The following is a 26506-nucleotide window of genomic DNA, read 5'->3' as shown; positions in this document are numbered from 1 at the left end:
CATCAAATACCAGATGCTTCGCCACTATAAGACTTCAAGTGACTTTTGCCCTTCTTCTTGTCGAACTTACCATCCTTTCGCAAGAATTTGCACTTAACGGCCAAACCTTCCTCAACAGTCGAAGGTTTATGCTACTTTCGTTCGTTCAATTCCTTAGAATACATGGTTGATTGAACTTCTTCAAAGGTCAAGGACTCCCTTCCATACAGGAGAGTTTTTGTGAAGTGAGCATGTGATTGAGGCAAAGCGCACAATAGTAACAACACTTGATCTTCATCATCGATCTTCACATCAATATTTTTAAGATTAAGAATCATGTTGTTGAACATATCCAACTGCTCAGCCAACACTTTGTCTCCAATCATTTTGAATGAATACAAAGCTTGCTTCAGGTAGAGTCAATTTACTAGTGCTTGAAAATATACCCACAGTTTTACGACCTTTGCTTATGGAATTGTGTCGCCGCTATAAGTCAAATTTATTATAGTGAAAATAACATAAACACAATTTTTCTCAGCATCTGTAATAGTATTTGTGGTTCCAATATTATGCTCCATAAAGACATCATACTTGAAAATATCCTTTCAAAATTGAATCCCTTTAGGAGAAATGTAAGTATCATAGGCCATATGAGCCGAACCATGAAGATTTGTCAAAATTGAATCCCTTAAGGAAGTAATTATCACTTACAGAACAATACACAAGAAGAATAAAGAGATATTTCATGTTGATTCTCATGCCTTCTTGCAAAATTATAATCATCTCGTATATACCACATCTGCTCCAAATGTATCATTTGTCAACTTTAACCCTACAAAGATAAGCTAGATAATCAATAGATGAACGAGGATGTGTTATAAAATCAATTATTTGTCTTTCAATAGTAAATCAATCACAAAAGAAAGGAAGTATAGTGTTATCATGTTCAAGGAAGAAAGCATTAGGAAGAAAGTGACTCGTCCTATAATGAATTTCAAGTCGAGGTCATTCATTTTATATTTAGTTAAGAATTTCAAGTTACTCAAATACAATAATGAATTTCTATTCTCTCAAATAGCCACTAATGAGATTGAGAATTTGTCTCTTTTTTTAGTGCAAATTAGTTGCATGCATTCATGTTAGATCTCCTTGTTGACACCGTTGTTATTAGTATTGTCAACTTCCTTCACTTCCAACGGCCTCTCACCATACTTAGGTCTCATGAAATAAATATGCAACGAAACACTACTATAACATTTTATAAAAAATATCAATATAAACATATTGTATTTTTCATAATCATGAATTTTGCTATAGATTAGCTACGATTTTAGCTACAGATTAGCTAAGAAATTTTATAGTCTGAAGTATCATGTTGACTTTAGCCACGTGACATGCCACGTCGGTATGTTTGACAGGTGGCACTGCCACGTCAGCTCTATTAACGGACCTTAACAGTAGATATCAAAAGTGTGGATGAAAAATTTTAGATGGATCATTCTATGAAGGAAATGTTTAGAGAGACTAAAAACGAAATCTAATATCTTTAGAGGGACAAAAAATATATTTAACCCTATAATTTATTAGAATATGACGAAATGAAGAAAAAATAAATTATAAAATATATAATAATAAATGGCTAGATGGCTAAATATTATCACAATGGATCTTCTCCTTTCATCCTTCCTTCTTCTTCAACAAAAACACATGTGAAGAAGATAATTAAGATAAAATAATAAATAGAGAGAAAATGATAAATAGAAGAAGAGAGAGAGAGAAAATATTAGAGAGATAGAGACACAAATGAGAAGGAGATAGTTGGAGAGAAAACGTTAGAAGGAGAGTATCCAAATTCATTATCATCTAAAGAAATAGAGAAAACAAATGAAAAATAATCTTTAAATTATTGAAAGAAATAGAGAAAACAATGAAAAATATAATTAATAGATTAAAAAATTAGTCAAAAATGTTAGATTAATTCCTTAAAAATGGGTGATAATAGTTAAGAAAAGTCAACAATAAAAATAGAGAGAATCAAAATGCATGGAATGATGATGATAAACACAAAAAGATTCAAATATTATAATTAGTTCTAATAGATAAATGTATGTTTGACATAATCACACTAAGCAGATGTGCTACATAAATTAACCTATGATTCAAATTTCAAAACGGTACCTTACAATAACATCATTCACGCCTTGTGACAGATAGTGCAAACTGAATAACAAATAGTAAATGCTGAACCAACAGCAAACATAAAGTGGTAAAACTTTTTCTCATCTTTTCACTTTTCTTGATTTTGCTTTTGGCAGGCACAAGAAGATAACTGAATACATAGTGTGGCCGTAACATGAAATAAGAAAGGTAGACACTATGTGCTTTTCTTGCACTACATAGCATGGCTCTTCCATTTGAGGATTTTGACTTCACTAAGAGGTACGAAATGAGTGCAAGACATGCTTAGAAAAGCAATCAAAATGTGCTAGTGAGACTTGGTTTGCTCCTCAAAAAGGACACAAACTAGCTACCTTTAAATATTGTATTCATTATCATATGTTTGTTTTTAGCTTTCAAGTCAAGTATATTATGACATGCATGATGACAACGATGAGAGACATTGATGCTTTTGCATCAAAAAGATAAATGTATGAATCACCATGGGCCATCCTTTGGTTCAATGTTTTGTGTGCAAATTGAATATCATCCTCATACATCCTTTAGTTCAATGTTTTGAGTATAAATTAAATATCATCAACGTATAATTATAGAGATTAATTTTTTCAATCGGATAGATAATAAAGGACTTCATAACTCTTTTTCAATAAATACAATTCAAAAGTTTAAGTGTTGTTATAAAAAAAATTCATTGATCTTATTTTAAATCCCTCGTATAGTTTATTTAAGAAGGAATCTTGTTATGATTCTCTAAATATGATTTCTATAGTATGGTGTGTATCCGAATTTTCGAATTTTATATGATAATATTAAATTGAATTTTTTAATTTTATATGATAATATTAAATTGAGTTTGCAATAGGAGAGATTGATCACAAATTTGAGGTTTTTTAAATATGTGGTGATTGGCTTCAAAATATCGTTAGAAAGATTCATGAGAACGCAATGCATTAGCATTGAGATTCACCTAATGTTTATAAAAGGTGTGTTTCAGCCTTTTGTGTATGTCTCTTATTGGAAAATTATTTTAGAACAATGCGTACCTTAGAAGTTCATATATCATTCTGAACGGTTGTACGCTGAAAACACGTCTTTTCCATACAAGCCGTCATTTTCTGAGAAGTGATTTGAGTTCTTCTTGAATAGCCAGAATCCAATCTTTGTCCAGGAGCTTCAGAACGTGATGATCTCTGTTTGTGCTTCCTCAGAACGTGAATCATCGGTTGAGCATGTTTTGAGTATTTGACTTCTTGTTCATCTATAGCAGTTTCATTACCTTCAGCGCCTGGATAGGTAATCTCCAGATCTACAAATTTTCAACTAGCTTTGACTTTTCAAGGTCAAGCTTATCAGCAAATCTAACATTTATTTATTCTTGAACAATAAGTGTTTCATTGTTGTATACTCTGTAGGTTTTTTAGAGTTCAGGATATCCTAACATGACACAGTTTTGAGCTTTAGAATCTAACTTGTTAAGATTCTCTTTAGTGTTCAAGATAAAACAAGAGCATAAAAAAATGAGAGTAAGAATCAAACTTGTTTCTTGGGTACCCCCAATTTCTTGGTCCCTCTCTTATTAGTTTTCCCATAGTTTCTTTAGGTTTAGCAGCAGAGAAATCATATTTAAAGGAATTAAAATGAGAAGGCTTTGTCTTAGGTTCAGAACTAGATTTTTCTTTTTCTTTATCTTTAGGAACAAACCCAGCAGAGACAAAAGAGAATGAAGAGTGTTAGGTTTGTCTTCCTTATCAGAATTAGATTCGTCATAGAAATTATAGCCAACACCATTAGTCCCATTTCTGCTCACGCCATGGATCATAGAAGCTATCATGCTTCTCCCTATGTTTCTGGCTAGGAACTTCTTGAAAGCTTTTTCATATTTCTTAATGACATCATCGGTATTCTCACAAGCTTTTGGAAGAGTTTTCATGCCTTTTAGGGCAGAGTTCTCATCTCTAAGAAAAAAAATTCTTCATTAATAAGAAGAGATCTTCCTTAAGCTTACTGTTTTCAGAAAATGTGGATTCATGGGACATTTTAAGTTCCTTGAATTCAATCTTGAGTAGCTCATGTCTTTCTAGAATTTCAACTAAAGAAGAAGTTAATTCAAAATGAGTAAGGTTAGAACATACCTCTTTAGAGAATACTTCTTCTGTGTCTGAATCAGAGTCTGCTTCATCTTCTGGATGGATCTTTGCATTAGAAGTTCTAACATGAGCCATTAGTGCCACGTTAGCATGTTCTTCTTCCGAGTCATCTTCTAAAGAATCATAATCATCTCAAGTTACCATCAGCCCTTTCTTCTTGCTTTTGAAAGCTTTCTTCTTAGGCTTGTCCTTCTGAAGTTCACTACATTCGTTCTTGTAGTGTCCTGGCTAGTTGCACTCATAACAAGTGATTTATATGCCACTATACCTCCTTTGACCAGAATTAAACTTGAAGTGACCATCACTCCTTCTAGTACTTTTGAATCTGTTGCTTTGATTTCTCTTCTAGAGACGGTTAACCCTTCTGGACACCATAGAAAACTCATCTTCAACTTCATCAGAATCTTCTTCTGAATCCTCAATCTCTTCAGCTTGAAGAGCTTTGGACTTCTTAGAATTTCTGATAAACTTCAGCGCAACAGATTTTCCTCTTTTCTGAGGTTCATCATGTTCTAACTCAATCCCATGACTTCTCATAGAACTCATCAGTTCTTCTAGAGAAGTGTTGTTCAGATCCTTTGCAAGCTTGAGTGCAGTTACCATAGGCCTCCATTTGGATGATGAGCTTATGATAATCTTGTTCACGTGATTTGACGTAGAGTATCCTTTATTCAGAAATCTCAGTCCTGCAAGTAAGGTTTGAAACCTTGAGAACATAGTCTCAACTGATTCATCATCCTCCATCTTGAAGGCTTCATACTTTTGAATCAAGGCCAGAGCCTTGTTCTCCTTGACTTAATCATTTTATTTATGAGTCATTTTGAGATAGTCAAACATAGACTTAGTTGAGTCTCTATTTGTGATCTTCCCATACTCAGTATAAGAAATAACATTCAACAAGATGGTTCTTGCTTTATGATGACTCTTATAATCATTTTTTTGTTGATCAGTCATTGCTTTCCTTTCAAGCTTCTTTCTGTTAGAATATGTGGGATGTTTGTAGCCATCAACTACCATATCCCATCGATTAACATCATGACCTAGAAAGAAAATTTCTAGTCTGTCTTTCCAATATTCAAATTTTTCACCATCGAAAATGGGAGGTTTAATATTGTAGTTATCTTTATCATTTGAAGCTGGAGCAGGTGGTGTAGGATCAACCACAATCTTTCTAAAACCCGTCTGGATATTTATCTGACACGGTTAAGTGTTTGATAATAATCAATACCAGAACCGAAGCTCTAATGCCAATTGAAGTTGCGAGAAACACAAGAAATGGGAGTTTGAATTGGGTTGCATCAAATATAAACGTTTTGTAACTCAAACACAAAGATAACAAGTGGATAAAAATAAATGAACACAATTATTTTTTATCCCGGTTCAGTGTTAACTAAGTTACTCCAGTCCACCCCGCAAGGTGATTTGTCTTATCCACGAGGACTTAATTTACTATAATCAACTGATTATAGACAACCACAATAAGTATGATCAACCTTGTTGACAACTCCAACAAGTTCGTTGATCCTTATTTCCAAGCCACAAATAACCACAATAAGTCTGATCAACCTTGATGACAACCTCAACAAGTCTATCAATCCTTATTGTCAACCTGCAAACAACCACAATAAGTCCGATCAACCTTGTTAAAAACCCCAACAAGTCAATCAATCCTTATTGCCATTCCACAATGACCACAACCAAAGTCTTCTTCAGAATCCTGACTACACCTAGTCTCTCAAGGAATCTATCAACAACTGTTGATTACAAATATGTGTATACAGATATGCTTCTAACAAGCAGATTACACAATGTTTAAGTATAGAAACACAAAAGTGTTGATAGCAAGATATGAACAAAATCTCCTTGCTAAAAAAAAACTATACAAAGAATATCTCAAAAGAGCTTGTGCAGCGCTTTAGTGTAATTTTGTAGAACTGATTCGTTGATTTCAAATTATTTCAAGTCCTCCTTTTATAGATGAGAAAGAGATTCATTGGAAGGAAGAATAGGAAACATAAAACTAGTTATTTTGTACCCAACGGTCATGGTGGGAATGGTAGACAACAAGTACAAAAGGTATGTCCTTACGAAACCCTATTAAAGTAGAGGTCATAATGTACTTTGTACTCTTATACTCACCATCTCACACAAGTCGGTCTTGTTCTTTATCTTCTATTTCTTTAGAGACTTCTGATTTATATTGATTGAAGCATGTTGTAGAAGGCTCAGAACTTGAGTCTTCTTAACCTAAGTCTTTGGAGACTTCAAAAACTTATTTAGCATAACATTGTCTTTAGAGTCTTCAGCCCTTGGACTTCAGAAGTAATGTCTTCATATCTTCAGAACTCGTTCAGTAGAACCTTGTCTTCAGCATATTCAAAACTTGGAACAACATAAGCAAAGCTTTAGAAGGCCTCCAAAGCTTCCTTGTAAAGTCGTGATTAGAAGCTCTTGTACCAACGTTCCTTAGAACTGTTGCATAAGAAGCATTCTATAATCTTGACTTAACTCTATAACACACCAAAGATATTGTTCCAGAGTGTTGAGTTCAGAACCTGGTGACGTCACACACCTTCTTACCAGAGTCAGAACCTGTTTAGCAAAATCTACACACTAGACAGAAACCATTCGAGTATACAATTATTCTCTAAGATATCATGTAAAGTTATCATCAAAACCCAATGCCAGATGCATAACCAATATTGTTCTTACACTTTCATCACACTTGACACATGGCTCCTTGTAAGACACATCCAAATATACATAAAGGTCATTCTCATCACAAGATTCTACTTCATATCTCCATCTGCTAGTGAGAGCAGTCACATGCTTAGCAGTCTCAACATTAATTTCATCATCTGACTCATCATCATCAGACCAGGACACAGAAAAATGCCTATTTTGTTTCTTGAGAAAGGTGGGACATTCAAAATTAATATGACCAAAGCCTTCACATTCAAAACACATAATACCTATACCTTGATTTGACTTCTCTTTAGTTTTGTTTCTTCTCTAAAAATCATAGTTCTTTCTAATGTTAGGTGAGATGTTCTTGACATTAGGTCTTGGCCTTCTGTCTATTCTCTTCAGCACCTTGTTAAATTGCCTCACAAGTAACATAATGGCATTTGACATGTCTTCCTCATTATCAAGGTCACATTGACCCTTTTCATCTTCAGTGTTGGAGACAAAATCTATGCTCTTGTTTTTCTTTTCAAATTTGTCACTAATAGCCAATTCAAATGTTTGAAGAGACCCAACAAGTTCATCCACTCTCATGTTGCTGATGTCTTGGACTTCTTTTATGGTTGTCACCTTCATGTCAAATCTCTTAGGTAGAGACCTGAGAATTTTTCTAACCGTCTTTTCTTCTGACATTTTCTCTCCAAAGACATTGGTAGAGTTGGCTATATCAAGAATGCTCATGTGGAAGTCATGAATGAATTCATCATCCTTCATCCTGAGATTCTCAAATTGAGTAGTGAGAAGATGAAGTCCTGACATTTTAACTTTTGAAGTCCCTTCATGAGTAGTTTTGAGAATTTCCCATGCATATTTATCCATAGTATAGGTATTTATCAACATGAACATATATTTGTCAACACCATTGAATAATGAATTCAAAGCTTTGGAGTTTCCAAGTGCAAGATCATCTTCTTCTTTAGACTAGTCGTCTTCTGGTTTTAAAGTTTCATTCTCATCTTTGTCCTTTACAACAGGATGGTTCCAACCTTTTAAGACAGCTTTCCAAGTTTATCTATCCATAGATTTTAGGAATGCTACCATATGTGTCTTCCAATAGTCATAATTGGTGCCATCTAAGAGTGATGGTCTGTTGTTGAAACCTATTTCTTTATCCATGGTACCAGAAAATATCTTCCCTGGAGCTCACCCAAAATAAAACAGGGTGTTTGTTCTGATGCCAATTGAAATTCTAGCATACAGATACCAGATGTCGAACCAGGTGATACGACACTGGGATCAAATTAGTAATAGTAATAAGAACAATTATGCAGATGAGATAGATTATTGAAAGAAAAATAACACCAATGATTGTTTACCCAGTTTGGTGCAACATTATCTACATCTGGGGGCTACCAAGGCATGAATGAAATCCACTATAAAAGTATTATTTTGAAACCCTAAACAACACTTGTTTACAAGTTTCCCACCTAATCAATATCAATGCAATTTCTACCTAGGACACTCCTAGATATAAGAACCCCCTCTCACTTCCTACCAATCACAAACCATTAATAAACTTTCAGTAATAACCGAAAGATAAAACACATTCTTCCAAGACAAAATTAGTTCTTCTTAAAAGCTTTTGACTGATAAACAATAGAAAACTTGACACACAATCGACTCTTGCTTAACACCTCATGAGTGATTGACAATGAACAATAAAAATCAGTCCAACTCTGATTATCAAAGAGATAATTGAGTGGATCACAATGAACAAAGAACACACTAAAATCCTAAACCTTTATCTCATGCACACGGCTTCTCTAAGTGTTTTTAGGTCTTGAAAGTCCTTATAAATAGGGTTTTGCAGAATAGGCTTTGACTCTTCACGTAAATTCAATCTTCTAGTTGTAAATATTCTATAAAGTCTTCTCCACAAAAATAGGAACAAATCTACAAAGTTTCCTAAAAAGTCTCCAGGATCCTTTTTATGAAACCAAATAAAATGTGTAATGTTCCTAAAATATCTTTCCTTGGTTGCGACCATATGAGACCTAAAATCATTCAGATCTCATATTTTAAACAAATCTTCCAAGATTTAAAAACCTGAACTATAGTGATGTTCTGGTATAACATGTTACAACATCTGTCAGAACAGCTATCTTCTGAGATGTCTTACCAATATGTCAAGACATCTGTCACAATATCTAGTTGTGAACCATGTTTTAGCAAAATTAATGCCAATCATAAAACCAAGAAACTTAGAGTATGATTATATTGAGTGGAGGAAAGATTGGAAAATAATTTGGTAAAAAATAAGGGATATTTTTATGAACTTGGAGAGTTATTTTCTTGTAACTCATATTGTAATCTCTTATAATAAACTCTTGAATTATAGGAGATCAGAGAACTTCTCACTCTTTCTCATAGTAGATCGGTTTGATGTGTACTCATATTTTACTTTCTTCTCCTTCTTGGGATTTACTTACATTGTTTGGAAAATTACTTTTTTTCTTAAGGTCATTTATTTTATCTGACATTGTTTTTTGTCTCCAACATCATTATTCTTGATTTGTTTGACATTGGAATCATTTCAATTTCACAACAAAATTCATATTTTTTACATTAAAAAAATTAGGAAATTGGCACTTAATTTGTGATTTTTGTATTAAGTTAAAGTTGTTTAATATTATTAATTCATTTGATAGTTTTATGAGGAGTGGTAAAATGGTTAAACATAAGATATTTAATATAATAAACCATATGAGAAACCTTCAAAAAGTCACTATGGATTAATTTGATATCAGTTGTTGAGAATGTGATCCAACAAAGTGTATCTAAATTAATTTGAAAATATCTAGTGAATCAAAGTGTACCTAATTGGGATCATTATCATTGCCGAGTTAAAAAGTATCCCTTCAATGGAGATAAGCATCAAAGATAAATTCAAGTATATTGGTTCAAAATGTTTCCTTCATGACTAGAGTACTCTCGATTAATGATGTTGTTTATTGTTTATTGTTTATTTTGTTACTTAATTAGTAAAAATTTCAAGTGGACATCTTGGAGCCGGCGTATTTACTAGAAAATGATTTTAAATACAAAGAATTATCAATGCCAAGCAAAATAATAAGATCAAATAATATGGGTAACTTTTTTGAAATGGTCAAACTCATATCATCATATAATGTTGAACTTGTAAATGTTCTATATAATACTTCATAAGTTCAAAGTATACCCTCTTACCCATTTCTAAAGAAAATATTTCATATCATGTCTAGTAAAGAGAAAATTTATAGTATGAGACAATAAGATAACATATGAAAATTAAAGATCCTCTTTATGAAATTTTATTACATAATCTCAAGATATACTTAATGTTTTGTCTATAATATCTCTAACTAAATTTAAAGACACTTCAATTGGGGGCAATATTTCCTCTAATTTTATTTGGTGTTTCTACTTTTTTAAGCATTGATATATTTAAGAATCATGTGTCAAGATAATATAAAATGGCCTACAATACAAGACAGGTCGATCCCTTTTGCTCTCCTTGTCTGGTGGAACTGCAACCAACCTATATAAAAGGATTCTACCTACAAAACACAGCCCAAAATGCAACAACAATAACAAAATGTTAAATCTTTAGAAAAACAAACTTTTGACTAGAAAACTAATAGTCTCCCATTACAAAAGGAAGAAGCAAGCAATTGAAAATCATTGTGACTTTAGCATTCCACAATTTTCACCAGTCTTCCAAGATCGTGACTGGAAAATGATAGTTGGACCTCCACTTAAACTTGTTACTTGAATTTAAATTAAAATTAATTAATTAATTAATAGGTTAAACTTGTTGCTTGAAAAATATCGGTAAATATAATTAAAAAAATAAGTATACTATAAATGTTAACCAAGAGCACTCAGTGAAATCGTAAATATTTCTTCTAACTTAATTAGAGGTTCGGTGTTTGATCTAACCCTGAACATAATAGTGTTAAATTTTCTGAGTCCGAGTTTTTTCATTTATTATAGTCCATTTATTTGAAGAATTAATCTTTACAATTGCATTGAGATATCTAATTATAATAAATGTTGAGTCAATTTGCATGAAGTGGTACATGTGATAAAATTCAACAATTGTACCAAAATATACATGATATTTCTAAGACCGGTGAACGAATTGTTGGTGATTAATTGGTGGGTTTGAAGTAATTAATGACAAGGAGGGTAGGTATTTGAATGTTAGGCAGCACTTCAAAGCCAATGCTGCTAAATTATGGTTGCCATATTAATTTACATTATTTATGGTTAATAAGTCAATTCAACATTCACTAAATAGGGTCATAAAGCATTGTCATTTCATCTATTTGATTCTTGAGATTAGACTTAGGAACTGTTTATGAGCTTTCCAACAGTGACTTAAGTATATATATTTTTATAAACTAAAAAAAAAAAAAAAATAAAGAAAAATCGGTATTTTAAAAATCAAATCATATTTAGTCGGTTGAACTAGAAACTGGTGGGATCATCGATCTGATCTGATTGTTGGATCAGATAAGCTATTGAATCAGTCAAAATCGATCAAAACTGATAAAAACCAACGAATTAGCGATTTTAGAAAATTAGAGGTTTAAATGCTTGCTTTTTTTCCGATAAAACAACATTTTGATGATTTTTTTTTTAAAAATAAAATATAATTAGATTTTGTTTAAAACTTATTTGAAATAATTTTTACTCATTAGAATTTAATTTATTAGACACTAGAGTTATTTTGGTATTCAATTTATATTGCAATTAGACTTTGTTCAAAATTTATTTGGATTTGTATTTTGTACTATTTTGTTATGTGTGATGACTGTATATAGAATTTTTATTTAAAGAATGAATTTTTGAAATTATGATTTTTTAGAGACTGGATCGTCTGTTTCAATCTGTTTAATAACTATATAGTTTTGTTATAGAGACTGGTTTATTCAACCGAGCTATCTGATTTAAACAGGTCTAGTCATGTGATTTAACTAGTTACCTAGTGGTTCGACAAATAAATCAGTGACTCATTACCCTCACCGATTTGATAATCGGTCTGATTTTTAAAACATTGTGGAAAACTGTTGAAAAACATGGTTAAACTAAAAAAATAAAAGAGATAATTGAATTGTTTTGTATTAATTCAATGAAAAGATGATCAGTACAATAAATACATAATACACTTTTGGTAATGACGATCAACTAACAAATTTTAAGTAACTTGTAAAAAATTAACTAATTAATAACTATCTATAACTAACTATAATAACTAAGACAGCTAAATCAAACTGACAAAACCAACAAAACAAACATACAACCCACTAGATCAAATAAACAAACCAACACTACCACATCAGAAAGTGACCAAGCTAGATTTCGACACCAAAAACAATAGTCAATAACAACAAAATCTTTCAGAAAGGCACCAAGAACACTATGCTTCAAGAATTCGGTCAATGACTCTCAAATACTATTGGCTCAGGTAGAGGATAAGGTTCTCCAGTCAATTAGAGAAATGAGAAGATTGGACGGAAAACCTATCAAAATATAATTTTCAAGTCGAGAAGAAGAGTAAGGGGCCTCACACTTGGGGGACTATGTACATTTTAGATTTTAGAAGTCGGGAAAGGACCTGCCTACCAAGATCTAGTACAAACTGGGATCCTCCAAATATCACTTTCCAGACACTGACCCGAGGTTTTCCTAAAACACCATACCTCAACTTGTCTGAGGTCTCACCTCGGATGGAAACCGGAGACTTAAAGGTCGGATAATCAGCAAAGACAACGACAAGGTCTTGAATGGCATTGATACTCATTCACAGACAAAGGAACATGTCTTTGATGAGCCATCAAGGAACTTGATGGTCTTAAATGGCATTGATACTCATTCTCAAACAAATGAGTTTACCTTTGATGAGTCATCAAGATATTTGATGGTTTCCATAATATTCCGTGATTTTAATTGTTGTAGGCCTTCCAAACCTTCAATTTCGATTCCGTAAAAATCCAGATGTTTAAAAAATTACAATCTATGCAATACTCTAATTATCTCGAGTTAATTCACAATTTTAACACCATTAGATCATCAAATCACTAATTTAAGGTTGTGCCTAAAACCTTCGAAATTGCAACAATGGTGAATATGGGTTCAACCATCAAAATAGAAAATTACACACATACAAGACACACGAAATTGATTTTATTCATAACACCAAAAACACCATAAATTGTGGGAACTCAAAAATTGTATTGAAGAAGAGTTTTTGAGGGCTTACATAAATTTCCCAAATATCTTTTAGGTTGTTATAGTATTATGAAAATTAAAAATATAGTAATGATAATGACTCTTTTATCATTCTAAACAAAATCATTTTTTCAAAAAATATCAAATATTTTTCTATATTTTTTGAAAATTTCATTTTCGTAAGTCTTCCCCTCTCCTCCCCTCCAAACTCACAAACAAAACCTAAGGATTCCGCAATCTACCCCGCATGCTTTAGCACCCATTAGAGAAGCACATCTTCTCCTTATGTGGTTTTCTAGCAAAGATAAAAGAACCTTTGATTTCTAAGCTCTTCTTCTCCTTCCTCTTGCCCTAACCCTTCCAAGAAGAAGAGTAACAAGCACTTAAGCGCATCGCCCCTAAAGGGCCTCATGCTTGGGAGACTATGTACATCCCGAATTCAAGAAACTGGAATAAGACCTTCTCCTGCTCGGAATTGGAACCATCTCAACCTTCCGAGAAAAAAGTAACAAGAACTTAAGCGCATCGCCCCTAAAGGGCTTCACACTTTGGGGACTAAGTACATCCCGAATTTCAGAAGTCGGGAAGGGACCTGCCTACCGAGATCTAGGACAAACCAGGATCCTCCGAACATCATTTTCCAGATACTGACCCGAGATTTTCCTAAAACATGATACCTCGACCCGTCCGAGGTCTCACCCCGGATGGGAACCGGAGACTTAAAAGTCAGGTAGTTAGCAAGGACAACAACAAGGTCTTCAATGACATTGATACTCATTCCTAAACAAGGGGCCATGTCTTTGATAAGCCATCAAGGCACATTGACACTCATTCCTAAACAAGGGACCATATCTTTGATAAGCCATCAAGGCACTTCATGGTCTTCAATGGCATTGATACTCATTCCCATACAAGGGAGTACCTTTGATGGGCCATTAAGACACTTGATGGTCTCCATAATGTTCCTTGATCCTTGAAGAAACTATAAAAGGGCACTTCAGATGAATGGAAAAGGATCCACAATTTAACAGAAAAACATTTATACACTGCGACCTCTCCCGACCCGCACCGGAAAAGTTATCAATATTGTTCTTCAGAAAGATAGTATATAAGAAGAATAAGATTAAAATATTATACATTTTTTCTTCATAATTATTTTTTCTTGAGTTCAATTTTCTATCTCAACTATTCCTTCTTCTCACCCTCAAATGATCCACTTGTTTTGTTTTCATCATGCCCTCTTAATTATGAGGATATAATACATCACTCTATCCCAAAACCTACAGTTCATAACTAATTAATCTCCTTGCCTAAAAAAATACCTCTCCTATATAATACATTACTCTATCTCAAAACCTATAGTTAACAATTACACACTAACTTGTCAAAACATACACATAATTTACACAATATTGTTTTGACATTAATTTTGAAAAAAGAAATCAACTTAAGAGAGGCTTCTCTGCATCAAACTCAATCTCTATACAATCCTCTTTCCCTTTGGCCCAAAGCACAAAGTAGAGTCCAGTGAACATGAGGAACATCCCTGCTATGCTGCAATGCAAATCAAGCATTTTTAAGTTAACTGTGTAGCATCGAGATCTCTGAGCAATGATGTGTCAGTGTTTGACACCAACGCAAAATCGACACGTGATGTGATTATATTAAATTTATTTATTTTTCAAATTATTACATATATGTCGGTGTGTCCGTGTCAAAGTAAAAAAATAGTTTGGAATGATATGAAAGTACCTTCCAATATTAACGGTACTATCTCCTAAAGTAACAATAGAGAAAATGACAGAGCAAACAGTGCCAACAGGACTGAACATGGATACCAAAACTGGCCCTCTCTTCTCAAGTGCCCAAGCACTGATGCTTAAGCATATTCCAGTTACTGCACCTGACTGTGAATTTTCAATTCAGCCATCATTTAATATCAAACAACCAATGTACTAGTAATTCACAATATTATAAAATTTAACACTAGTTGAAAATTACCAGAACAGAATAACCAATCATGTCACCAACACTAACTAATGGATACCCGGTTTTGATTTCATGATATTCAATTAATTGAGCTGCTGTCGTAATCACACCCCCCAAAAATGATGTTATTGCACACAATGACATTGGCGCGGGAAATTCTCCTAACGTAAATGCCTGCAACAAACACAAATTTTTATAAACAACACATTTTGAACAAATAGTCTGTTCAGTCGGTCTTTAAATGCAGTCTGCGTCAGACTGCATTTGAAGACTGAACTGACTGAAGACTAAAAAACTTTACCTGTAAGACAACTGTGCTTGAGAGAAGGAGGATTGAAACCAAGAGATACAGGCAACCAATGATCTTGTCTCTGTCAAACATTACAATTGGTGGTGATGGAAGAGTTAATTGAAGTTTTAACTTTTCCATTGGTATAGGAGTTGAGATACTTTGCATTAAGCTCATTGTGAATGCTCCTAAGACACAGAGCAATGTGCCAATTATTTTTACTCTACTAAATGTGCAGTTTAAGTCTACTTTTTCCAACCTGCATTGTATTATTATAGATGTAAAATTTAGTTGCAAATTAGTTACATTGGTTAGAAATTAGTCTTGCGAAAATAGTGTTACCGAAAAATCCATGCGATGATGAAGATAAACCCTGGGGCAAGGTTTGGCATGGCTGTTCCCATTGCGGCTGAGGTTAGATTGATTCCTTTAAGGAATAAAGATTGGAACAAAGTTACACTGCATAAGATCATCAATACCAATGATCAAATTAACAACATGGATTCTAGTGTTCTTCTACATACATAAATGTCATGTGATTTTTTTTACTCTAAAATTCTTTCAATTAATACCATCCTTTCATTTAAATAAGCCTCTTCTTAGGAATATGGTACGATTAGGGTGGCTAACAGATATGAATGTCGCAAAAAAACAAAATGAGGATGACATAGTTGAGGGTGCGAATCTAAAATCTTTGACCGCCCTGCAATAAAATAAAGGCGGGCATGCGAGTCTTACACCCATAAATGCTAAAACTTGTAAAAACCTTATTAATGTCTACACCCGCAAATAAATAGGGCGGGACGGACATATTAAAGGTGTGAATCTAAAACTTTGACCCGTCTTACAAAAAAATCCAGACAAATCAAACATGTTTGGTGGGCAGAACTTGTTTTGCCTCTCTAAGATTAGCACAAATATGGTAATAATTCTGCCACCAAAAAAAAATCTAAAATTAGTCTTTTGAGCTCTACAACATTTGTGAGAAATTCTAGGGATGAAAGATTTCTCTAAAATCCATGATAATGAATCCGCCAAAAAAAAATCTAAAATTAATCTCTTGTGTTCTTCAACATTTGTGAGATATTCTAAGGATCAAAGTTTTCCCTAAAATCCATGATAATGAATCCGCCCCCAAATAAAAAAACTAAAATTAGTCTCTTGTGATCTTCTTCAACATTTGCATTAGGTATGCAACTCTAAGATAAGATCCTACAAATTCAAAATCTTTTTTCCAAACCCCCACTTTTCTAACAAAATGAATTAATCAAAAAGATCAAAAGTGAAAACAAAATTCAAAGACTAAGAACATTAAACTAAAAACACATAATAGTAGTAAAATTTTCTTACCCTCCAAGAGCAAGAAGAAGAAACTTTAAAAACAACTTGAAACTAATTCTCTTAGGCCATTTACTCCTGCAATAGAAACAAACATGCCCAAATAAAAATCATCATCAAAATTCAAAACTTTCCCATTAGTCATCTCAACAAAATAAAAAATAAAAAAATAATACCTTTCAAAATAAAGAACAAAGGGAAGGAGAAGAATGAATGTAGCAAAGGCAGTGAAAATGACAATGGTAAAAGATTGAAGACCCAAGGACATAAGATAACTCATGAGCATAGCATTTCCAGCATAAACAAATTGTACACCAATTAACCCTCCAATTATAATCACATCTTCAATTATCCCTGAATTCACCATCCTCAAATTTCAATTCTCTCTATAATCCTCTCATCATAATTCATGATTTTGAAAAACAAGAAAAATGTTATATTAATAGTTATTATATGGATGCGTGAAGCATCATGATATTGGAAATGATGATAACCGCTATTGAAGATGAGACGTGTATGAAAACAAAGTTAGAAGAAGTGAACTGTCATTCATGTTTCTATCAACCAGTCTTTGTCTTTCCAACCGCTTTAAGGAAAAACTATTTTTTGTTTTTTTTGTTTTGTCTCTATTCAGAATCTCAGATACATGCTACAATTCCTTACCTAACCATGTTTTTTTTATCCAAATTGTTTAATTCTTAGAACATGTCTATAAATAGTGGGAATTAGTTAGCCATAAATTTTGTCTTTACAATATCTAAATCTAGATATTATTCCTTGAAAATAGAGAGAAAGATTATCTATCCTATTTTCTTTTTCTTTTTCACTTTTGTGATTAATTTAATTTAATTATTTTCTGTTTTGTTGTAATTATGGAATTGAGATCAAGCATATGTGCACGCAATTTATTCATGAAATTGAAATTAAATAAATTGTATATGTGCACGCAATTTAAGGTGCATTAATACTGATATACTAGTTGAGTTGAGAGGTAGTCTAACTTAATATGGCATTGCAATATGGCATTGCTTGTGTTATAGGTAGTAGGTGGTGGGAATAGTTAAGAATAAACCAAATTCAAATATGATTTGGATCTTAAAATTATTTCTTTAAAATAGGTTAATTTTTTTAAAATCAATTTACATATAGATCAGTTCTAAATCAGTTTCTCATAAAAACTAGTTCTTTTGAAAAACTGATTTCTCATAAAAACCAATTTTTTTAAAAAACCGGTTTCTCTCAAAACCAATTTTTTACTTTCTTTAAAAAAAAACCAATTTTTTCAACTCAATTTTCCTTTCGGGTGATATGATTTCTAGATGAACTTCCAAAAACCGGAGAAATCAGTTTAATAGGCAAACCCGTTTGTAGGGAGTATAATAGTTGTAATTGTAAATGTAGATTTGCAAACGGTATCATACTATTTATGTGTGAATGTATGAATAAATATATCAATTAAGGCTTCTATTTTTTTATTCAACAGAACAAACCATTTTCTAAGCCTGAAAGAATTACAGCAAGTATACCCACTTTCTGGGCATCAATGTAACAAAACGATTACAAATCCATCCTTACAAACCTAAAAAACTTTCTTCAATCTTTTCTTCTAGTAAGTCACCTTGGAACCGATAGACCAAGCTCTATAACAAATAAACAAAGGCTCAATTAGTAACATGCTTCTGTAGAAACCCTAAATAACGCAAATAGCCATAGACTACTGAACGAAAAAATTATATTCAAGTCAGTTACAATGATGCCATCATATAAGGAAAAACTATGGTGGTTTATGTGTAAACTAATAACTATAAGCTACATTAATATGCCAATCATACAATTTGCTTAAGAAAAACATATTGTTAAACACATGTTTGAACACGAACTATGAAACAGCTGTTGGGATTTCTCAAAGAGTTCTTCAGAGGGTGAAAACAAAATATCCCACCTTAAACCAGCAAGCATGTCTCACGTTCCATCAATTGCATCTGGCGAAAGTAACAGTTACGTTATCATGTTATACTTACTTAGGATAAAGAATCATTTAACATATTATAACTTAGAAATAAATTGAGTTTGAATAGTCCAGTAGGCTGTTGTAACTCGTAACAGATCCATTCAAATTCTAAATCAATACTCCTAGTTTCAGCTTCCCTACGTATCACTGCAAAGCTTTCCTTTGTTTTTCATGATATATCCCACAAGGAAACCTTTGGCAAATATTATATACCATACATTCAAGTATTATATACCATACATTCAAGTTCGGACTATTTTATTATTTCTCAAGTTTAACCATGATATACATTATATCAAATAAAAAAACATTAATCCCACACCAAACAAAAATGAGTATTTATAAGCTCAACTATTTTACATCATCGTCCATTTGTTTATGTTAGGTAGTGTTTAAGAAAAAAGATGTAACCAGCAAACTCACTGGCAAAAGCCTTAAATAATATGGCTATTTTAAAGATGTTTGTGAATCTCCAGCTCATCATGCCAGACTAATTATGCAGAACAAAATGTGTACAAATAACGTAGAACCAATGAACAAACATAGTGACAGGAAGCAAAATACTTGGACTCTTCTTTGAGAAATATCAAAAGAAGGGAGTATAGGGTAAAAAATAATTCCCAATGAATCTAGACATTAATGGCAGATTGGTTTCATGATGGGAAGCCAAAAATCAGCTATAACAATACCATGGAAGGCATTGGATCATAAGATGGAATCATTATATAAATACTACAAATATAAGTATAATACACACGCAAAAAAGAACACTAAAACTGCGGAGTTTAAGGAAAAAATATGTAACCAACAAACAGAGGACAGAATCACAGAATAAAGACTGCAGAGAGAGCACATAGAGGATATTCTGCTCACAAAACAAAGACTTAGAAAGTCACTATTTACAAAACAGAGCAATAGCGAGAAGAAAAAAATATTGAGAGGGATAGACAGATAGAATAAAGAGATATGAAGAAAAGAGAGGAATTGAGACTCGAGCAATAAGGAATTACAGAACATAAAAAGGACAGAGAAAGAAAGAGAAAAGGTAGCTTCCGGAGAGAGATAGGATATACCATAGAGAATATGGGTCATCTATCAAAGATGCACCACTAGTGAGAGGGGGAAGGGAAGCCAAAAGCACAAGGTAAGATATAGAAAAAGATGTATGAGTGAGTAAGCAAGTTGGATCTGCTACCCCACTTTTTCTATTGAGTTGGATCTGCTACCCCATTTTTTCTTTTAACATGTTTTCAGAGCTATTTCCACCATGGCCACACGGGGCAGCATGCAAAAACTTCAACTCCATGCGGCAACGGCCACCATCTAATAACAATAGGATTAACGTATATAAACTTCAACAATTTCATTTCCCTTACTATTTTACCCCCTCTTTATATTTCCTAAGCAAAGAAAGAGAACCCCCTGTCCTATGGAAAAATCTATTCCAATGTCCAACTGGTGAAGCCACCAAAAGAATTTCTTCTTAAGATAACAGAAATGGAAGCTCCATTCTAATATTGCCGAAGAAATTACTAAATTAAATATTAAAACTTTAAAGAACACTAATAGTTTCGTACTTGGTAATGAAGCAGTAGGCCTTAAATGGCTGGTCCCGCATACTCCCAATTAACTATGTGCCTGCAGGAACCAAATTTTACAGTTAGATGACATCTAAATTCCCTGTTAGAGAACTTTTAGTCTCTGACTTTTCTACTAATGACCTCCAAATAGTTTTATTCTTTTCCCACAAAACCAACCTACCTATGCCCCAAACAACACCCTCATTCTAAAAACTCAAGGAGGCTACAAGACCACAGTTAGATTCAAAAACAATCTTATACACATTTTGAAATACTATCGGGTAGTGCCAATGATTGAGACTATGCTCTGTCTCAATCAACAGAGCTTCCATTGGATTATCAAAGTCTTCATGTAATCGCTAATACATTAAGTCCAATAGCTTATACATTAAACTTCTATGATAAGTGTTTATGCTATAATAATCACTAAATGATACCGAAACCGAGTTTATTTAAGTGTTTGGTCTAAATTCTTATACTTTTAATTTTCGTAAATTAGCTACAATTACTTTATGTAACTACTGATAACACTGCACATCATCAATAGGACAAACGTCACACAATCTTAACAAGGTGTAATATACCAGTGTAATTACCACTAAATTAAAGGAAATAGAACAGAAATTGGAAGATGAAAATACTCGATACTTTATTCAACATACTGCAGTGGCTTTTATAAAGCCTTACAATTTGAATGTAACTAGAATAGAGAAAAATAAGGAAAGTAAATTATAACAGACTTGAATAAATCAACTCCTAAAATATAGCTTATTTAGACCTATTCTTTAGCTTTAATCCTAAACCCAACAAATTCCTCCCCTTAAACTGATACATGCTTAATCAGCATCAGTTTACTCATCAGGTCTTTGAACACCAAGCAAGCCTCTAAGTTTAACAAACTGATCCAACTTAATAGGTTTAGTCATTATGTCTGCCACTTGATCATTAGTTCCACAAAATGCTAACTTCACGGTTCCTTCACTTGATAAATTGCGTAGATAATGATATCTAACATCAATGTGTTTTGTCCTTCGATGCATAACGGGATTCTTGGATAGCTTAATTGCTGAACTGTTATCACACATTATGTGAATGCAGTTAGAGTCTTTGACACTTAACTCTTTCAAAATTCCCTTCAACCAGACGCAATGACACGCGCAGGCAGTGGCAGCTACATACTCAGCCTCGGTAGATGAGAGAGTTACAATCCCTTGTTTTCTTGAACTCCAACAAATTGCTGCTCCACTTAGTAGAAAGACGTAGCCCGACGTACTTTTTCTATCGTCCACATCTCGTGCATAGTCGCTGTCTGTGTATCCCAACAGATTCGCATCCGTGCTTCTCTTGTAGAAGATTCCCAGCTCCAATGTTCCTTTCAAGTACCTCAGTACCCTTTTAGCAATCATCATGTGTTCTTCTTTAGGTTCAGCCATATAACGAGAGATTAAGCAGACCACAAACATCAAATCCGGACGCGTTACCGTTAGATACATTAAGCACCCTACTAGTTGTTTGTACAGCATTGCATCAACGCCTTTGCTGCCTTCCTTTGACAAAACAGTACCAGGAACTATTGGATTCTTGACAGCATTACAACTCCACATATGGAACCTTTGCAAGACTTCCTTAGCATACTTCTTTTGGCACAAATGAATTCCGTCTTTACTCTGATAGATTTCAACTCCAAGAAAAAACTTCATTTTGCCCAAGTCTGTCATCTCAAACTCCTTCTGCATTGACAACTTGAACTCTATGCACATATGCTCATCATTTCCTGTATATATTAAATCGTCAACGTAAAGACTTACCACCAATAGTTTGTTTCTATTTTTCTTCAAGAACAAGGTGTGATCATAGTTGCTTTTCTCAAATCCTTCCTTCTTAAAGTAACTATCAATTCTGCTAAACCAAGCTCTTGGGGCTTGCTTTAAGCCATAGAGCGCCTTCTTCAGCCGATACACCTTGTCTTCCTCGCCCCTTTTGATAAACCCTTCTGGTTGATCGATGTATACCTCCTCCTTTAGTTCGCCGTACAGAAAAGCACTTTTAACGTCAAGTTGGTAGACACACCACCCGCGTTGAGCTGCTACTGCCAAGAGAATTCTAATGGTATCCCAACGAGCCACTGGCGCATACACTTCATTGTAGTCTACTCCCGCTGTTTGCGAATACCCTTTCGCGACGAGTCTAGCCTTGCACTTATCCACCTTGCCTTCTTCATTCAATTTTGTTTTGTATACCCACTTAACACCAATTTTCTTTGCTTGATGTGGTAGTGACACAAGCTCCCATGTTTGATTTCTCTCTATAGCTTGAATTTCAAGCTTCATGGCCTCCTGCCATTTTTCTTCCTTCACAGCTTCATCAAAGCTTACTGGATCATCATGAGAGATATATAAGGCTAAGTTTTGTTCTAGTACTTCTTCTTCAGATAGGCCTTCACCGCTTTCATAGTTACTCATCCAACTAGGCTTTCTTCTCTCTCGTCTTGTTCGTTCTTTAGGTGTTAACTCTCCAGTTTCGGGAAACTCCTTTGTACTGTCGTATTCAATTTCTTCAGCATCCCCATCAGTATATTCTGCTTCAGATTCTTCTGTTACAGATTTGTCATCTCCCCATGCAAGAACATTCTGTTTTACCTCTGTTGCGCTCAAGTTCCAATCCCATTTACTACCTTCTTCGAATATGACATCCCTACTTATAATTATTCTTTTTGTTATCGGATCATACAACCGATAAGCTTTAGATTCATCGCTGACTCCAAGCAATATGCACTTGTGACTTCGGTCGTCGAGTTTAACTCTTTTCTGTTCAGGGACATGTACATGTGCAATGGAGCCGAATACTCTGAAGTAGTCAACCTTTGGTTTTATTCCTGTCCACCTTTCTTCAGGTACCATGTCTTTTACTGCCTTTGTAAAGCTTCGATTCAAGACGTGAGCTGTCCATCTCGCAGCATCTGGCCATAGTGATCTCGGCATCTCCTTCTCTGACAACAAACAACGCACCATGTTCATGATGGTTCGATTCCTTCTTTCTGCCACTCCGTTTTGTTGTGGAGTGTATGCCGCTGTCAATTGTCGCCTTATGCCATAATCTTTACAAAACTGGTTGAATTTATTTGATGTAAATTCTCCTCCCCTGTCAGTTCTTAGTCCGCATATGGATGTCTTTGCTTCCTTTTCAACAAAACTTTTGAAGGTTTTAAATGCCTCAAAAGATTCTGCTTTATCAGCAAGAAAATAGATCCAAGTTTTTCGAGAGAAATCATCTACAAACACTAACAAATACCTTTTACCACTGTGAGAGGTGGGACTGATCGGTCCACAAAGATCTCCATGAATTAACTCCAATTTCTCCGATGCCCTCCAGCCACTCTTCTTTGGAAATTTTCCCCGCTGCTGTTTTCCCACGTTGCATACCTTGCAAACTTTGGCCGCTTCTTTCAACTTTGGTAACCCTTTTACCATTTGTTTTTGCTGCATTATTTGGATGGACTTGTTATTTAAATGTCCATATCTCTTGTGCCAGAGATTCTCCAAGTCTTCTTCCTCCATCTTCAAACAACTACCGGGCAATGGTTTCATCTTTGCATAGACCACAAACATACGATTCATAGTCATTGGAGTGTCTACTATCAAACCTCTTTGATGATGATAGATTCTGCAAGTACCCTCTTTAATTATAATCACCAGACGTTTCTCCTGTAGCTGTCCTATGCTCAATAAATTGTTACTGAGATTCGGGACATAGTACACGTCAGACACCGTTTGTGTGATTCCTTGTACTTCAAACCTGACACTGCCTTTTCCTTGAACCGCCATCCTTGAGCTGTTACCCAATCTGACAGAATGCTTGAAGCTTTCGTCGAACTCAATAAACCAACTTTTGTCTCCTGTCATATGGTTTGAGCACCCGGAGTCGAGAAACCAAATACCTTTTCCTTCAGCCTTACTAACTTCTGTGTGCGCCATTAGGAGAAGTTCTTCTTCCTCGTCGAACTCGGTATAGTTGACTCCTTTTTCCAGACTTGAACATTCAAATTGATAATGCCCTTGCTTTCCACATCGAAAGCAATTGATGGCTGACCTGTTAACGAAAGATCTACCTCTTCCCCGACCTCTGAAGTTGCCGCCTCTGAAGTTTCCGCCTCTGAAGTTTCCGCCTCTGAAGTTGCTGTTTCCTCTCTGATATATGCTTCTACCTCTTCCTTGTACATTCCTTTGCTCGTTCTCCACCTGTAGAACTTGCTCTTCACTCCTTTTCTCAATCACCTTTTGTTCATGTACAAGCAAGGATGCTTGCAATTCATCTACTGTGAGATCATCAATGTCCTTGGACTCTTCGATGGAGCATACCACAAAGTTGAAGTTGTCCGTGAGACTTCGAAGTATTTTTTCAACAATTTTGACATCGTTCATGTCTTCTCCACAATTCCTCATGTCATTGGCAGTAGACATGACTCTTGTGAAGTACTCAGATACACCTTCTCCCAATTTCATTTCAAGGGTTTCGAATGTTCTGCGAAGCCGTTGCAGCTGTGCGCGCTTCACTCTAGCAGTTCCTTGATACTTAACTTTCATTGAATCCCACAACTGTTTGGCTGTCTCCTTCTGGGTGATAGTTTTCAAGATGCTCTTGTCTATGGACTGAAAAAGATAGTTTTTTGCTTTAAGATCTTTGAGTTTTGCTTCGTCGAGTGCTTTGGCGCTTCTGGCTTCGGTCCCTTCGAGGCCAGTTTCGATGACGCTCCAGTACTCCTTGGAACGGAGGAGATTCTCCATAAGTAAGCTCCAGTGATCGTAGTCACCATCGAATTTCGGAACACATGGTGTTGAGAAACTCTCTGCTGCCATTTTTCTTTTCTTCTGTGTTTTTCCTCTCAAACACTATTGCAGACTTTCTTATTTCCTCTCAGTGTTTTTCCTCTCAAACACTCACTTTCTATATCACTCTTATCAGGCCCTTTCGAGCTCTGATACCAGATAAAGGAAATAGAACAGAAATTGGAAGATGAAAATACTCGATACTTTATTCAACATACTGCAGTGGCTTTTATAAAGCCTTACAATTTGAATGTAACTAGAATAGAGAAAAATAAGGAAAGTAAATTATAACAGACTTGAATAAATCAACTCCTAAAATATAGCTTATTTAGACCTATTCTTTAGCTTTAATCCTAAACCCAACATAAATTAAACAAACAATAACTCTTTTTTGTTAAGTTGAAAAGCTTATTGAAATGCGGAAAAATCAATGAAAACTTCATGGAATGTTAAATGTAAGAAGCAAGGAAGCTACTCACAGAGTATGAATAATTTTGAAAAACAAAGTATTAGAGGCCGGGAGAGGTGCAGCAGAGTGTACCCTGAGAAAGCGACTGACAGTTCCTCGAAGTTATGCTGAGGCGTGACATCATTCTAGACACCGCAACCGCACTGTGAAGCGGCAACATCGACTGCACGCATCCGAGTTCCGGTGCAATTCTGGATGAAAAGGATCGGCGAAGCGGAGAAGAAGTGGTGGATGTTGGTTTGGGGATAGATGAGGAGCGAATGTTGGATTTGATAGCTGATTTGATGGATGAAATTGACGCTCTTTGAGCAATTCTACTGCAAGCTGAAGCCATTGATGATGAGATCGGATCGGAAGAATTGGAACAGCGAGAATTAGGGTTTAGGGTTTTCAGTTTTTCGTGGGATTAACCAAACTTTGGGGTACAATGGGCCTTCTGTTGGAACGGGCCTCTAAAAGAGAATTTTTACTAGACACACTCTAAATTTAACCTGCACCTCCCATTTTCTATAATACCTTTAATTTTTGACAAAATTTTAACAAAAAAATGCACAAGAATAATTCGGTAGAAAAAAATAAAATATCCTGTATAACTAAAAAATTGATAGTATATGTCAAAAGTCGGGTATGCATTTATACCGGTTTTTTAAAAAATCTGTGTGTTAAAAAATTTATCCATTTTTTTAAAAAATACTCTATCCGTCCCACAATGAGTGACCCATTTGGAATAAAATGATGTCCC

The 26506-nt window shown here is 34.4% G+C and overlaps 2 protein-coding genes across 6 annotated transcripts; both read right to left on the bottom strand.

The window, feature by feature from the left end:
- Nucleotides 1–14371: 14371 nt before the first annotated feature.
- On the bottom strand, nucleotides 14372–17451 carry LOC131630980 (WAT1-related protein At5g47470-like). Its single transcript, XM_058901740.1, has 7 exons — nucleotides 17055–17451; nucleotides 16891–16956; nucleotides 15883–15999; nucleotides 15553–15799; nucleotides 15264–15425; nucleotides 15015–15169; nucleotides 14372–14816 (listed from the first exon to the last, which is right to left on the bottom strand). Exons 1-7 carry the CDS (start codon nucleotides 17243–17245, stop codon nucleotides 14705–14707), a joined length of 1050 nt encoding a protein of 349 aa, XP_058757723.1. The 5' UTR covers nucleotides 17246–17451; the 3' UTR covers nucleotides 14372–14704.
- An 829-nt stretch (nucleotides 17452–18280) lies between these two features.
- On the bottom strand, nucleotides 18281–26182 carry LOC131630981 (protein NONRESPONDING TO OXYLIPINS 2, mitochondrial-like). Of its 5 annotated transcripts, none has more exons than XR_009292569.1 (4): nucleotides 25837–25975; nucleotides 20467–20527; nucleotides 18821–18860; nucleotides 18281–18518 (listed from the first exon to the last, which is right to left on the bottom strand). XR_009292569.1 is itself a non-coding variant. In XM_058901742.1 (2 exons), the coding sequence occupies exons 1-2, from the start codon at nucleotides 26096–26098 to the stop codon at nucleotides 18493–18495; spliced, it is 288 nt and encodes a 95-aa protein (XP_058757725.1). In that variant the 5' UTR covers nucleotides 26099–26182; the 3' UTR covers nucleotides 18281–18492. The 5 variants fall into 5 exon arrangements, 1 of the variants encoding a protein (XP_058757725.1); XR_009292571.1 differs by lacking the exon at nucleotides 25837–25975 and adding an exon at nucleotides 25775–25806; XR_009292570.1 differs by lacking the exon at nucleotides 18821–18860.
- Nucleotides 26183–26506: the final 324 nt, after the last annotated feature.

This window comes from Vicia villosa, unplaced genomic scaffold (assembly GCF_029867415.1).
Source record: "Vicia villosa cultivar HV-30 ecotype Madison, WI unplaced genomic scaffold, Vvil1.0 ctg.000756F_1_1, whole genome shotgun sequence".
NCBI classification, from domain to species: Eukaryota; Viridiplantae; Streptophyta; class Magnoliopsida; order Fabales; family Fabaceae; genus Vicia; species Vicia villosa.
Note: the sequence above shows the minus strand (reverse complement) of the source record. Positions and strands in the feature narration are given on the sequence as shown.

Excerpts from the sequence above, each read along its gene's own strand:
- LOC131630981 (XM_058901742.1), bottom strand. The coding sequence starts at position 26,098 with ATGGCTTCAGCTTGCAGTAGAATTGCTCAAAGAGCGTCAATTTCATCC. Across the intron at positions 18,519-25,836 it reads CTGTCAGTCGCTTTCTCAGG|AGCTTGGTCTATCGGTTCCA; the intron begins GTACACTCTGCT and ends TATTTGTTATAG.
- LOC131630980 (XM_058901740.1), bottom strand. The coding sequence starts at position 17,245 with ATGGTGAATTCAGGGATAATTGAAGATGTGATTATAATTGGAGGGTTA. Across the intron at positions 16,957-17,054 it reads TTTGTTCTTTATTTTGAAAG|GAGTAAATGGCCTAAGAGAA; the intron begins GTATTATTTTTT and ends TTTCTATTGCAG. Across the intron at positions 15,800-15,882 it reads ATCATCGCATGGATTTTTCG|GTTGGAAAAAGTAGACTTAA; the intron begins GTAACACTATTT and ends AATACAATGCAG.